The sequence below is a fragment of the Heliangelus exortis genome, chromosome 3 (assembly GCF_036169615.1).
Source record: "Heliangelus exortis chromosome 3, bHelExo1.hap1, whole genome shotgun sequence".
NCBI lineage: Eukaryota > Metazoa > Chordata > Aves > Apodiformes > Trochilidae > Heliangelus > Heliangelus exortis.
Genome location: NC_092424.1, coordinates 24086855 through 24101275, shown reverse-complemented (window position 1 = coordinate 24101275; position 14421 = coordinate 24086855). Strand labels below are relative to the sequence as shown.

The window sequence follows — 14421 nt, the reverse complement described above, 5'->3', positions numbered from 1 at the left end:
TAGTGGTGTGTTATCAGTGTTTATTTTGCCAAATATAAACAGCAAGGTTTGTTAACTCGTTCATGCAATTTTATAGAGAGAGTGGTACAGCACAGAAACACATTTTTAGAAAGGGATGTAGCCATTATAATCAGAGTTTTTGTGTTGTTTGAACACAGTTTCTTCCTCATATTCCATTTCTGTGTAATCAAATAGAGGGCACCCACAATTCACAAGTGGAAGAAGAGAAGAAACTGCTACGATTTGCTTAATTATAGCATTAGGGTTGATGATAGCATTAAGCAAATGGCAGCAGAGTTAATCAACACTATTTTTCTGGTAGCTGGTCTAGTAAATGGGTAACTTTGAGATATTTCTCACTTAGTTATGAATTAAGTAGATATTATTTACATGTTAGCTGCCCAAGCCTCTTGAAAGGCAAGAAGCGAGACCAGGGCAATGAGCAGTGGGAGGACAGAGCCTCAGGTTCCCCTGCTGCTGGGGCAGCCTGGAAGGGGAAGCGCTGGGCTGCATCACCCAAGGGAGATGCTCTATGCTGACAGGCAGGTTTTCTGGGTAAGAAAACATTGGTCTGAATTGCTGTGTCACCACTGCAATTGCTGGGGTTTGTTACTTGTCATGCTTTTCCACTAAACAAGTGGCTCTCAATGTCAGTCGTGGCAATTAGTTATATCTTGTGGTGGATAAAAAGAATTTTGAAGCATTCATTCAGCATTTTCTTCTATTCTGTTTTATCCCCTAGCTTTCAAATTCCCCTTTTCCTGTGTCTTAGAAGCTTTATTGAATGGTACTCAAATAAGTTAATAGTATGCAATTCGTCCTGCATTACAGAAATACTCATTTATATATTGCCCTCACTTCCTATCCTAGTGGAAGATAAGCAATTTTAGGAATTAAAAAAAAGGTGGTTTACTGTGTTTTTTACTTACCTTATGCCCATGGTTTTAGTTCATTTCTAATACAGTTAGCCCTTGAAATAAAAGGCATGTTCAGTTCAGTAATTCTTTTTCTTACTACATCTACTTTTCTTACAAAAATTATACAGAAACACAGTATGGACAAGCACTTAGCAAAAATGCAAGTTTCTTTGTAAATCTGGCATAAATCTCAGGCAGGAGAGGAAGGGGTTCTGTAATTCTGAGAAGAGTTCACCCATCAAAAACATCTCAGTAGTTGTAGTGGTGTTTTTTGATTGGCAATATAGTCTGTATAGTAAATTCCTCTTATTTGAGGCATAATCCAGATTAGGATTTTCTTGTCCTTATTTAAAGCAAAACCTATTCTGCCTGCTGTTCTTACACTTCATCCCATCCAGTTCTTTCTGGATTCTGCAGTTTTCTAATCTTTATTTATCTGGTTTGGATTTGGGAACCTCTTAGCTTTATAAAAACACAAATGTCACAGCAATTGCTGTTTTTCAAGTACCTGTTGATAGTTTCCTCTCTGATGTGCTTTAACAACATCTTAATGTGTGCATTTGCTGCTGCATACTCCCTGCTGCTTCATTCAATATAATAATTTCTTCCTTTGTGCTGCCTGAATTTTCTGAAGTTAAGAAATACTTGATTTGAGAGCCCTGGATGTCTACTGCTTCTTAGTCATGTTACATACAAAACACCAGCCTTTAACTTTTCCTCAGTCCAGGTGCTTTCTAGTCTTTAGCTAGGTGTCACCCTTTGTGGTGTGTTCTAAACATGTGGCTGAATGTTTGTTTACTGCATTTGAGATGAAACTTAAATTTTAAATGAGATAGATTGTAACCTGAATTTCTGTCTGGATGTTGCAGTGTTTTTCTTGGATGAGAATTCTAGTTTTCTTCCATTTCTGCACAATGATATAATCAATCAGCTGATTAGAAGTGTTACAATTCTATTTTACCATCCTGTAGTGGTGAAAGAAAGCATTTGCAAGGACAGATCAAGAATCTCCAAGCAAAGCTCACTGAGTCCATGTCCTCATCTGTTGACCTCTTTCTCTTCGTAGCACTGATCAGTAACAACTTTTCTCTCTGGCAGACTGAAATTTCATGTTCTCAGCAGCACATCGGATCAGCAAGTCTTGGGTTTGTCCGTTCAGCTCTCCAGTTTGACCAGCCTGAGTTCCCTGTTTTTTGCAGGGTATTTAGAATCAAATCCTGCTTGCTTTTAAATGACATCTCTTTCAAATTACCCCGTTTAATTTCATGTTTTGTGTAAGTACTGATATTTATGTGTGTTACATACACAGAGGAAATGTGTATACATTCCCTCTGGATATTACTTGTGCAGAATGTAATTGTAAATTCTCCTGGGTGTCTACAAAGCCACATTAAAAAAAAACAAACAAAAAAACAAACAAACAAAAAAAAAAACCCAACCAAAAAACCCCTAATAATTTAACACAAAAAAAATAGGGGTTTTTCTTGGTTTAGGAAGAATGTTCAAAGTCTTTGTGACTAGCTTATAGTTTCATATTGTCTGTGAAATTATTTCTTTATTTCTGGATTGTCACAGAGAATCTGCATTTCTTTAAATTATAGTGGTTCTTGTTGACATTGCCCTCTCTTACTAGTGAGGGTTTGGTTTATCAGCAATAAGTTAGCCTGCTCTGAACTCACTTCTGTATCTGTCAGTCTGTAGTTACTGAAAGGACTTCTCTTTTATTTCTCCTCCTCTCTTCCCCTCGGCTAGTTCAGCGTTTTCAACCATCTTCCTTATTTTCAAGGGCTTACGCCTGAGGGATTAAGATCTACATTCGTTTAATACCAGGAATAATTTGGAAGTTCCAGACTGCAAGGCTGAAACTTGAAGAAGGATCTTTGTGGAGCTTAATATTTTCCTGAGCAATCTGCGAGCTGAATCGTTGTCTAATTAAATAGCACAGATTTAGTGAGGTTGCATTTAAACATTAGCAGACCCTAGAATGGGCAAAGCTGAAATGAGTTTGACTCTTTTCTGTAAACGGAAAGTTAAATTACCATAGTAATTTGATTAAATCATTTTTAAATCTTTCAAGCTAAATCGCCATTTTTAAAAGAACAGTTTGAAGTCTTAATCACTGTTCGGAAGTGCCTCTCTCTCTCTCTCTGTTGTCTTCCTTACCCTGTTTCCTGTGACAAAACATGTGTCCAAAGGCACCACTTCTTAAACTGCTCCAGGAACCACTGTTTGGCAGCAGAATACTTGCATTAGGCCAGCGGAGAGCTGGTTGGTCACATTCTTCCCAGCTGCTAAATTGATTTCAAAGACAGCAGCAAATACATTAAATGCTTTACTGCTATTACTTTTCCATGTAAGCAATTGCTCTGTTTACTGGAGAGATGGTATACAATCTACAGCTCCTGCAAGGAGAGGATAAGATCCCTCAGTTTAAGATGTCCACAAAAAGAGTTTGAGACAATGGGGTGTGATGGAAGGAAGGTTTTGATTCACCTTCTAATATTTTCTTCTCTGGGGGTGTTTTCTTCCTTTTCCCTCCTCACTCAGTTTTTGTGTAAGGTGGATGAAGAGCATATATATTCCTATTGCTGCAGGCCAAATTCCTAACCAAACTGCAGGGCTAAAGATCTCAGACAAGCTTCATCTCTGTGTAAAAATATGTATTAGTCTGTACTACATATATTTGCAAACTCCAACATGGTTGCAGTTAAAAATCCTGGTCCTAGGAAGATTCAGACTAGATTTGTACAGGATTAGAAATGAAACACAGTCAGGTTCTTCAGAAAGGTCTGTCTCTTTACACGATGGTGTAAAAAAAGTTCACAACAGTCTTTGACTTGCCCAGCATTTGTGTCTGTTTGATTCCCCAGCAAATCTGGCCCTAGCGCTGTGGGTCTGGGGAAAGGAGGGAAAAATGTATATTTCTGCAAAAATTGCTGATTGTTTTTGGAAAAAACACTTGGAGTAGCACGTCATGTGTTCACTAGTGGTGAATATCCAAGGGCTTGGTAAAGAGTCAGAGTGCACAGATGACAATTTTTTGGAGTTTGGATTCCAATTTAAGCCTAGTGGTTGGACACAATGCTTAAGACATCAGTCATGTTTGTACATGTGTCTTGCCATGTCTGCATCGATTACATCTGTTTGTAGGACACAGAATTCAGGGATTTTTTTTTCTCTTACTGACACTGAATTACTTAGTAATTTTGCCATATTATAAAACTATAAAAAATGTATGGATTTGGGGAATGGTCTCACATTAATTAGAACTAAATTTTGCTAGAGGTAATATTTCCCTGTCATTGTTTCTAAAATATTGCAGCCTTCTTTTTCCCTAAGAGAGATATTTTTGTCTTCATGTGCTTTCAGCAGAGTGCACCTTGATGTGCAGTATCACATCCCTGCAGTTTATGTCTTAACTGCATGCTTCTTAGAGCATGTATTCGCTAAGACTCAGAATTATTAAACATTTAAAATTCCCATAGGACTCCATTATGTGTAATTAACAGATAAACTGTCATCAGAATCAATAAAACGTGCTAAATGATCCAAACTTGTATATAATTAAGTGTCTGTTTTAGAGCAGGAGCTGTACCTTTTTTTTTTCTTCTTCTTTCTTTTTTCTTTTTTTTTTTTTCCTTTTTTTTCCCCTCCAGTTTGCACATTTGTTTTGAAAATAGAAGCTGGAACATTTTTGTTAACCTGTTACTTACTGGTTTGTGTTTCTGTTTACATATTTGTGTTTGAAAAGAAAGAGGTGTTTACTATATGGCCTAATTATCTGAGGAAATAGTTATCCTTTTAGGAAATGAATCTTAGACGCATCTTAATTCTCTGAATGCAGTTCAGATATTTCAAGCACGTGCAAAAATTGATGTTGTTATGAACCAAGTAAAACATGAGGTTTTGTCAGAATACTGATCCAGAGCAAACAATGACAGAAATGGGTTCATCACCATCCAGCTCCTCCCTCAGTCATTGTTCTGTCTGGGAACAGGAGCTTTATTCCAAAACCAAAAATTAAAAAATAAGGCAGCATTGTACTGACTAGAATTTTCAAGGATATACTTCAATAATGCTATGTCCCTGTTTAACACTGAGCTAAGTTTGTAGCCTATCCATAATACTTCTTACCCTCTTTTAGTCATTACATGTTCATATGGTGTTTTATTGGCTCTGTAAGTCTGTCAACCCTCCAAATTTTTTAGCTGATACCGGCTCTTTGGTGGCCTCTTTCAAAACTTACTTGCATTCACCTTTCTTTGGACCACATCAGGGTTTTTTTGGCATTTATGACTACATAAAAGTCAGAGAATTAGGGCTGCTTGTCCAAAGTCATCTCAGCATGGTCCACTAACTGCATGTTCTCGGGACATCTTCCTTTTCTGTAACTGTGCTATTGAGGGTTTTACAGTTATTTCAGTTAGATCTTTTCTTTATTTCACACTTCCATTACTTTAATCTTTCCGGGTCACGTAGCAGTTTAGTTTAGTTCCTTGTGTGTGTTGTATCTAGGCTTGTCACTCAATACTTACACCACCAAAACATCTCACCTGGAAAGGTACAGGCTGAGGTGCTTGCTCTGAGTGATTTATAAAAAATGCAAAGCCCCAACAATAACAAGATAAATTACCCTCTGAGTGGGTGAGAGAGAAGGATTACATCTTGTAGGAGATATTAGCTCCACTGAATAAAAGCTGTTCAGAACATAGTAAGTGTTGCCTGTCTGGATGTGCCAGAGGGAGACAAAAAAAAAGCTAAACCTCTCTGGAAATCACATGGAACCCATGTTTCCCTCTTGTCAGTGCAGTGGTCCTAATCCCATGATCAGGGTCTGTACAGTGGGTAGTGACCGTGGCTTCCAACCCCACAGCCTTGGAGCCTGACACAGAATTCTGCTGAGTTTGCCATAGTAGGGCAGGTGTTGTTGCTTTCCTGACAAAACACTTGATTTGGCACAACCTTTTCTTGAAAGCAGTGATTTTAAGAGATGGTTTGTGGAGCAGCTATGGTGACTGTTACACTTGTTTGAGAAGCATGAGAAGGATGATTACTGACACAAGAGTTAATTACACATTTGTAGTTCCACAGCAGTTCCACGTATTTTTCTGAAGGTCAGTATAGAAATTAGTGGGTAATTACCTTCCTTCTTGTTGAAAGATGTTGAAGAGAACCAATAAAAGTGTTGTGCAGCCATGGTGTTGTCTGACTTGTGGCACAGCATTCTGAAACCTCCTGTTGCTCCTTTGTTTTGCAGACTCAATGCACATAGAGGATGTCGAAGCAGTGCAGAAACTTCAGGATGTCTTACATGAAGCTCTGCAGGATTATGAGGCTGGACAACACATGGAAGACCCACGTCGTGCAGGCAAGATGTTGATGACTCTCCCACTTCTGAGGCAAACCTCCACCAAGGCTGTGCAGCATTTCTACAACATCAAACTGGAAGGCAAAGTCCCCATGCACAAACTTTTTTTGGAAATGCTGGAGGCCAAGGTCTGACTAAAGCATCATGGGCTTCCCCATCATGCACGTTTTAAAAAAAAAAAAAAAAAGGAATCAAAAAAAAAAAAAAAAAAAAAAAAAAAAAAAAGAGAGAGAAAGAAAAAAAAAGGGAAATTAAACAGGATAATAATGGCAAAGAAGCTTAGTGTTTAATTAAGGAAAAAATGACTGCACTGATATTTAGCAGCAAGACTGTGAAGCAGCTTTCAACTTTTTCTCTGTGTCTTTCTGATGCAGTTTTTCTTTTCCTTTTCTCTCTTTTCCTTTTCTGTTCTTTCCTTTTTCCTTTTCTCCTTTTCCTTTGCTGCTGAACTTTTTCAAAGAGGTCTCTAATTGAAGAGAGATGGAAGCCAGGCCTGCCAAAGGATGGAAATCCATAATATGGATGCCAGTGAACTTATTATGAACCATAATGTCCCCAGTGACAAAGGAATCAAAGAGAGAACCACGGTACCTAGCAGTACAGTACAACATGATGAACTGACTGAATGCAGTATTAGATTTCATAGGAGCAGTCTCTAATTAAGCGACTAAGCGACGATGCATCGGCTGCTTCTTATCATTGCATTTTCCATCTAGATCAGTTACAGCCATTTGATTCCTTAATTGTTTTTTCAAGTCTTCCAGATACTTCTTAGGTTAGCTACAATGTAACTTTTTCAGGGAATAGTTTAAGCTTTATTCATTCATGCAATACTAAAGAGAAAGAAATACTGCATTTTTGTGCTGGCTTGAACAATGATGAACAATAATGAAGGACAAATGAATCCTGAAGGAAGATTTTTTTAAATGTTTTGTTTCTTCTTACTAACGGAGATTTTTTTGTACCAGCTTTACCAGTTTTCAGCCATTTATTAATGTGGGAATTTATCTTACTAAAGCAATAGTTGAAGGGAAGGTGCATATTATCACGGATGCAATTTATGTTGTGTGCCAGTCTGGTCCAAAACATCCAGTTTCTTAACATGAGCTCCAGTTTATAACTAAATGTTCACTGACTCAAAGGATTAGATTACACCTACAGTATATCCGAGTAGTCTAACTTATAAGTACTCCATGTCAAATACCAATCTGTATCTGTAATGGTGTTAGGAGACAGCGACTGTGCAAAGGTGCAGTCGCCACATGATTTCTAACTGCTTCAGTTGCAAATGAACGAGATACTGCCTGTTTGCAAAATTATAACTTCACATGCAGAAAACTCTATGAACCAATAGTAGCTTAGAGGCAATAAGGCAAATGCCAACATTTGCGAAATTAAGAAATCAGAGTAGTAGACTTCTGACCAAATTAAAGAATTTAACACTTCCTATACCTTATTTATTGATTTAGATTTTATTTTGTAAATGGCAATCTTTAACAAGTAGCTAAACCAGTATATGTGCTTTTCAACCAGTATTGTCACAGCATGAAAGTCAGTCAGTTTCAAGACTGTTACGAGGTGTAATCTAATGTATAAACCGATTAGATGCCCCCAGAAAACTACAGTCGCTAAATAACCAATAAACAATAACCTCCATCAAATGCTATACCAATGTACCAGTGTTAGTAGCTGCTCCCTGTACTATGTGAACATCCTTATTCTATGTACACAGATGTAATTAAAATTGTAATCCTAACAAACAAAAGAAATGTAGTTCAGCTTTTCAGTGTTTCATGTTTGCTGTGCTTTTCTGAATTTTTATGTTGCATTCAAAGACTGTTGTCTTGTTCTTCTTGTGGTGTTTGGATTCTTGTGGTGTGTGCTTATAGACACAGGGTAGAATTAGAGACAATATTGGATGTACAATTCCTCAGGAGATTACAGTAGTATATTCTATTCCTTACCGGTAATAAGGTTCTTCCTAGTAATAATTAAGAGATTGAAACTCCAAACAAATACTTGTTATGAACAGATACACATTGAAATCGTAATATTTTCAAACAAGGGATAATTTCTGTAACAGTTTATTATAGAATAACAATGTATAGCTTAGAAATAAAACTTTGAATATTTCAAGATTATAGATAAGTCTAATTTTTAAACGCTGTAAATATAGCTTTTATTCAATCATCTCTCAGATGTTGTTATTAACTCGCTCTGTGTTGTTGCAAAACTTTTTTGGTGCGGACAAGTTTCCAAAACTATTGCTATGTTGTGTGCTTTAAACAAAATAACAATGGGCTGATGTTCCATCGGCCTTGTGCTAGGAAAAAAAAAAAAACTGTGTATCTATCATTAGCTATATGGGACTATATTGTAGATTGTGTTTTCTCAGTAGAGAAGTGACTGTAGTGTGATTCTAGGTAAATCATCATTAGCAATTCATTCAGGTGGTCAATAACTTGAAATTTATAGCTGTGATAGGAGTTCAGAAATTGGCACATCCCTTTTGAAAAATGTCAAAAAAAAAAAAAAAATACAACTCCTGGGAAAAAGGTGCTGATTCTATAAGATTATTTATATATGTAAGAGTGCAAAAAAAAAAAAAAGTTTATTTTCCAGAAAATTTGTGCAGGGTTTAAGTTGCTACTGTTCAAGTACACTATATATATATAAATATATAATAGAAATATTGTTTTTGCTGTATCACATTAAAGAACTTGGGCTTCAGGGTCAAAAGCCAATCGACTAGAAGTATACAAGAACACACAAAAAATGTAGATGTGTTAAAGGCACATGGTGCAAATCTTAAGTTTTCATTTTCCGTAATTTTTTGGAGCTGCAAAAGATCAAGTATTTCAAGACTGTAAAAGCATTACCTGAAACATAGCTAAAAGAACTGCACGGGCTTTATAATGTTGTTCATCTGAAACCTTGCTGGAGAGAGTTCTTTCAAGACCACTTACTTAATGTGAAGTGTTGGGAAAATTTCAAAAGGTGTATGTTTTAGCCATAACAATTTAATTTCTATTTTTGCTTCATTTTTTAATTTTTTTCTTATTTAAAGCAATATGATTGTGTAACTCCCAGAAGTTACACATTTGTTTCAATCAGATCAGATTGTTGTATTTATTCCACTATTTTGCATTTAAATGATAACATAAAAAAGATATAAAAAATTAAAACTGCTATTTTTCTTATAGAAGAGAAAATGGGTGTTGGTGATTGTATTTTAATTATTTAAGCGTCTCTGTTTACCTGCCTAGGAAAACACTTTATGGCAGTCTTTTCGTGCAAAGATCGCAAAAGGACACAAAAAAAAATTAAACTGCTTATAATAATCCAGGAGTTGCATAATAGCCAGTAGTTAAAAAACTGAAACAAAACAACAAATAAAAACAAACATGTCTATAGCTGTAGATGGGCTTCACATCTGTATAGCAATCAACTGTATATTTTTGTGATGTGTATCATACCGTGTGCTCCAACCAATGTCCATTTGTGTAAATGTATTTATTTTATATTGTATATATTGTTAAATGCAAAAAGGAGATATGATTCTGTAACTCCAATCAGTTCAGATGTGTAACTCAAATTATTATGCCTTTCAGGATGATGGTAGAGCAATATTAAACAAGCTTCCACTTTTGATTGCTTTTATTTTATTTTTTGTGTTGTGGAATTTTTTTTAATTTTGTTCTCTTTTTCAGAGAATGAAACAGAGTAATTAGCTTTACCTTTTGTTACTTCCATTCAAAGAGGAGCCAGCATTATCCCTTCTCCCTTAAAGTACAATATGAGTGTAAATAAATTCTATATAAAGCCTTGTCAGAATGAATTCCAGTGTGGTACAAGACGTTTTGCATACTCTTAAATATGCAAAATGTCTCATAGCACATTAGAATTCAGGCTGACAGGCCTTTATATAGCACTTACTTAATCTTAAAGCATCTCCACATCAACTTGCATTACTCAAAATAATTTCCTCTCTGTCAATGTCATAAAAGAAAACTTTCCCACTATTTTAAGAGCACATTAGTATCATCTAGAAGTACTGATTTGCCTTCTCCATCAAAACTGTGTCTATCATTCATTCCCTACTGCAGGAGAGTCCTTTTATGTGTTCTGGGTAAAAAATAATAATAATAATAAAAAAAAATAATTAAAAAATCTGTATTATTTGATCCAGCTTTTCTGAATGGGAGTAAATAGCCATGAGAGCAACAAAACAGATCAGTCTTGATGAAGAGCACTGATAAATCATGGAGACCCAGGGGGGTTTAGCAGGCAGGTTGCAAACTGGCTGTAAGTGGCCTCTCAGCTTTTCACATCTGAAAGACCACAGCCCCTGTGGCAGGGGATCAGCCCCTGTGTCCCTCAGAACCTTCTGGAACCATCGCAGAAGTGATAATGTGTGCTTTTCTTGCTTTTTAGTCTATCTTGATAGGAGTTTGTTGTGTTTGCCAACATACTTCTCACCTTTGCTGCTGACCATTCTCTGGAGGTTCTGGCTGATGGTGCTGAGGCAGCTGAGCAGAACGATGATGCTCAGGGACAAGAGTTGTTGAAGCCAAGATACCAGGGCAGCTCCAAGGGCTCTCTGTGCTTTGCGGTCTTTTAGTAGCAATATGGGAGAGCACCTCTTCCCAGTGCCTCTTGGGTTTTCACTATCCTAGGGAAATAGGGAGGGGGGGTGAGTAGATTGACTGACTGGCAGAGCAATAGAAAGGTGAGTCCTGTGTGGGCTCTCCAAGGGAGGTCAGAATTGTTTTTTAAGTGGTGCTGTTGCTGTGTAGGCAGGTGCACACACACATGCAGAACTGTTTTACTTCTTCCCCCCCTTTTTTCATGTTCTTTTTTCATGTTTGAGTTGTTGCAAAGTATTTATTCGAAGGAAAACCATAACCTAAAGGGGGAAAACCTGGTGTTAGGAATTTTGACGCAAAGAGGGGGGAGGAGGGGGAGCTTGGAAGTTAAGGGTGCTGCTGTTAGTCTTCCTTAACATGTAGTTGTCTCTAAAGCAATGGTTGAAGTTTTAGAATACAATTAAAAATCTGTAATTACTGTTTCTGTACCGTTTCTCATGAGAGGACCACAAAGCACTGTGCAGTCATAAATTTAGCATCATAGATGGAACACTGAGGTGCAGCCATTTCCAGGGATGCAACTCTGCAGAGCTGCTTTTGTATTTTTTCTTTTTGACTTCTCCCTACCCTGTGTCTGCAGTAAAGCCAGGATGGGCAGAGAAATCCATTGGATGTGTTTTGTTAGGCAGAAATCTTCCGGTAAGCATTTGCAGGGATTTTTGGCTAGGAGCACAAACACTCTAAACTATGAAAATAGCTCCTAAATCTTCAAAGAAAAAAAAACAAATTAAAAAAAAAAACAAAACAGAACCAAAAAAACAACGAAAATCAAAACAAAAAACCAAAACCACAAAACAAAATTAAGAAAAACAAACAAACAAAAAAACCCAAAAAACCAACCAAACAAAAAAAAACCCAAATGAGAGGGGAGCTTGGGTCAGCGGCATTTGTAGCTCAACCAACCTGTCCTGCTGCAGCCCCAGCCTGCAGCTGCAGCAGTTTTAGCCCTCAGCTAAAACAAGGAGATGGGCAAAGCAGCAGAGCCTTCCCAGAGGGGGGAGGAGGGGGAAATCTCCTTGGTTAATGTCACGCTTTCCCTCCCCTGCTTTTCCCCCATTGAAAGAAGCCACCTGGGTGCAAGGGGTGCTGTTGGTGCCCGCCGTGCCCCTGTTGCGGGGCCAGCCGGGCTGCTGAGCACTCGGCTCTTCCCGTGCTGTCCCCCTGGCACTCCTGCCCGCTCGCAAGCTGCCCGATGCCGTCAGTGTTGATGCAAAAGGGAAAACGTGCTCCTTGCTGAGCTGGCTGCTGAATGGCATGGGGTTTCTGTCAGGCTCCGAGTTTCCTTTGGAGCTTTGCATCCCAGTAACAGTCCGACTTGAGGGAATTTCGGGCTTTTTGGTTGGTTGGTTGGCTGGGGGTTTATCACCTTGCTGAGCTCGCAGTGGGATGAAGTCTGGCCAATTAAAAGTAGTCCGGAGCAGTCCCTTCTTTCTTAGGAAAAGAAATGGCATGGAAATCAGTCAGCAGGCAGTGCTGTTACACGTGTGTTCTTAATACACAATAGCAATGCTGCTAAAATGCTAACAGAGGTTAAATATGTTAAAAAAACAAACCAGCCAAACCATCAAAACCAAAATAAAGATGGATTCTGAAATATAACAGAGATGGAAATACTGTCCTTAACAGGATAAGCCTCCATGCTGTGTATCTTTTAAGTTCTCTACAGCATCACCTGTTAATACCCTTCTGGAGAAAACAAAACAAAACAAAACCACTTGAGATTTTTTTGTGTAGAGGCTTTGTGCAGCAAACATCTTTTTTTTTTTTTTTTTTTTTTTTTGGGGGGGGGGGGGGTTTGTTTGGTTGGTTGGTTGGTTTTGTTTTGTTTTGTTTTTGGGGGGAACATTATTTGCCCTGGCTCCTATATTGAACTCAAGAATAAGCCAGCTTTCATCTGTTTTCTGAGTTGGTTTTTTTCCTACAGCCTTTGTTTATTTGCCTTAATAGCTTTTTCACTTGCACCTTTCCTTTACTTTGCATTTCATCTCTCTTGTGTAATGTAGGTCTCTGATTTCACATGGCACTTTGCTAATTACTGTAGCCTTCGTTATACAGCCTGCCTGCTGTAGCTGCCTCACACAGAGTGTGTTTTTCCTGTCTGAAAAGGTGCTGATTCTCTGTGTGTGTGTGTAGGTTGTTTCTTAACAGATAGAGCAGAAACTTCCTCCTTATGATAGCTATTAAAGAAGAAAAAAACAACTATAGAAAAGAATATGAGTGTATTTATCTTCTTTTATTCACAAGTATTTGAAAGTGTTTGCCTTGCCACATCCTGGCCATGCAATTGTTAACATTTTGATAAGAGTAAAGGCTGCTTTTTCTTAGTGTTCTGATTCCCAAGCCTGGCTCCTTACAATCTCCATTAGTATAAAAAAGCAAGTGGCGGTAGATTGATTACACATAGGCTCTTGTTATTAAGCAGAACAGAAAAGAAAGGAATTTCAAAATATAATCCTTCGTTCCTTGGAGTATTTGTCTTGTTCTCCATGAAGTTAAAGGTCTGAAATAATGTGCCCATCAGGAGCTCAATGTTGCATGTCCATGCCAGTTGGTCCAAGGGCTTGTTATGATGGTAATGACCTGCTGAAACGTGAGCTTTGATGGCAACAATACAATTGCTACCAGCTCACCCGCTGGGAGAAATATTTTATTATTGTCAAATGCCCTCCGCAGAGATTTGTTTTGCCTGTTCCTGTTTAAATTAAATTCAGAGCAGAACTGCATTATTATTTCTCTAGAGTATATTTGAAATAAACAACTAGTCTCCAAATTTAGGATTCCTGGCTAGTTCAAATTTTCTTATTAGCAGAAAAATTACAATAGGTGACAACATAGCTGCAGGAATATTATTATGGCAGCCATACAAGAGATTTACACACTGAGAGCATGGCCTAAAAGCACAAAACCTCCCTTCTAGTTTACAAAATGCCAGCCAGATTAATAATTAACTGTTCCATAAATTCTCCAGCCCTCAAGAATGATGTCAATGCTCTTCTGTGTCACTCTAGAGGAATTTTGTCATAAGACTAAGTGGTGTTCTTTATAAAGAGCGTTACTTCTATGTAGAAAGAGGCCCAAGAAAACGGCCCTTGCTGCTCCATATTACAGCAGCTCAGCAAACAAGTGACAGCAGGACTTCAGAGTCATTTACTGCTGCTTTCTCAAGGCAAAACTATCTTCTTATGCCTGTGAAACAGAGCAAATTTTGTTCCACATTAAATGGGCCAGATTATCTCTTCCACAAGCTAAAGAGACAACACTAAATCCCAGCTCATGTAATTTCCTTCAAAATTGTTCTGCTCAGGCTGGTGTTCCCAGGAGCGCCACCAGCAGTATTATCTAGCAATTCAGCTGTACTTAAATTGGCAGATGTTGGAGATTTAAGACAGTCTCGAAGCCTTAACACAAATCCTCCACTTCTGCACTGCCTCATGGCCTCTCCTTGCTCCTCAGTGGATGCCACTGTTGCTGCCCACTGCTGAGCAGCTGA

At 37.9% G+C, this 14421-nt stretch overlaps 1 protein-coding gene across 29 annotated transcripts in view; it reads left to right on the top strand.

Annotated features, from left to right (window-relative positions):
* The window catches only part of ESRRG (estrogen related receptor gamma), a 404999-nt gene extending 395049 nt beyond the window's left edge, over nt 1-9950 (top strand). For all 29 annotated transcript variants that reach the window (XM_071739656.1, XM_071739667.1, XM_071739658.1 and 26 more), the window contains one exon: nt 6175-9950. In XM_071739656.1, coding sequence (XP_071595757.1) covers nt 6175-6419 — 245 coding nt within the window. In that variant the 3' untranslated portion in view covers nt 6420-9950. The remainder of the gene's footprint in view (nt 1-6174) is intronic.
* Nucleotides 9951-14421: the final 4471 nt, after the last annotated feature.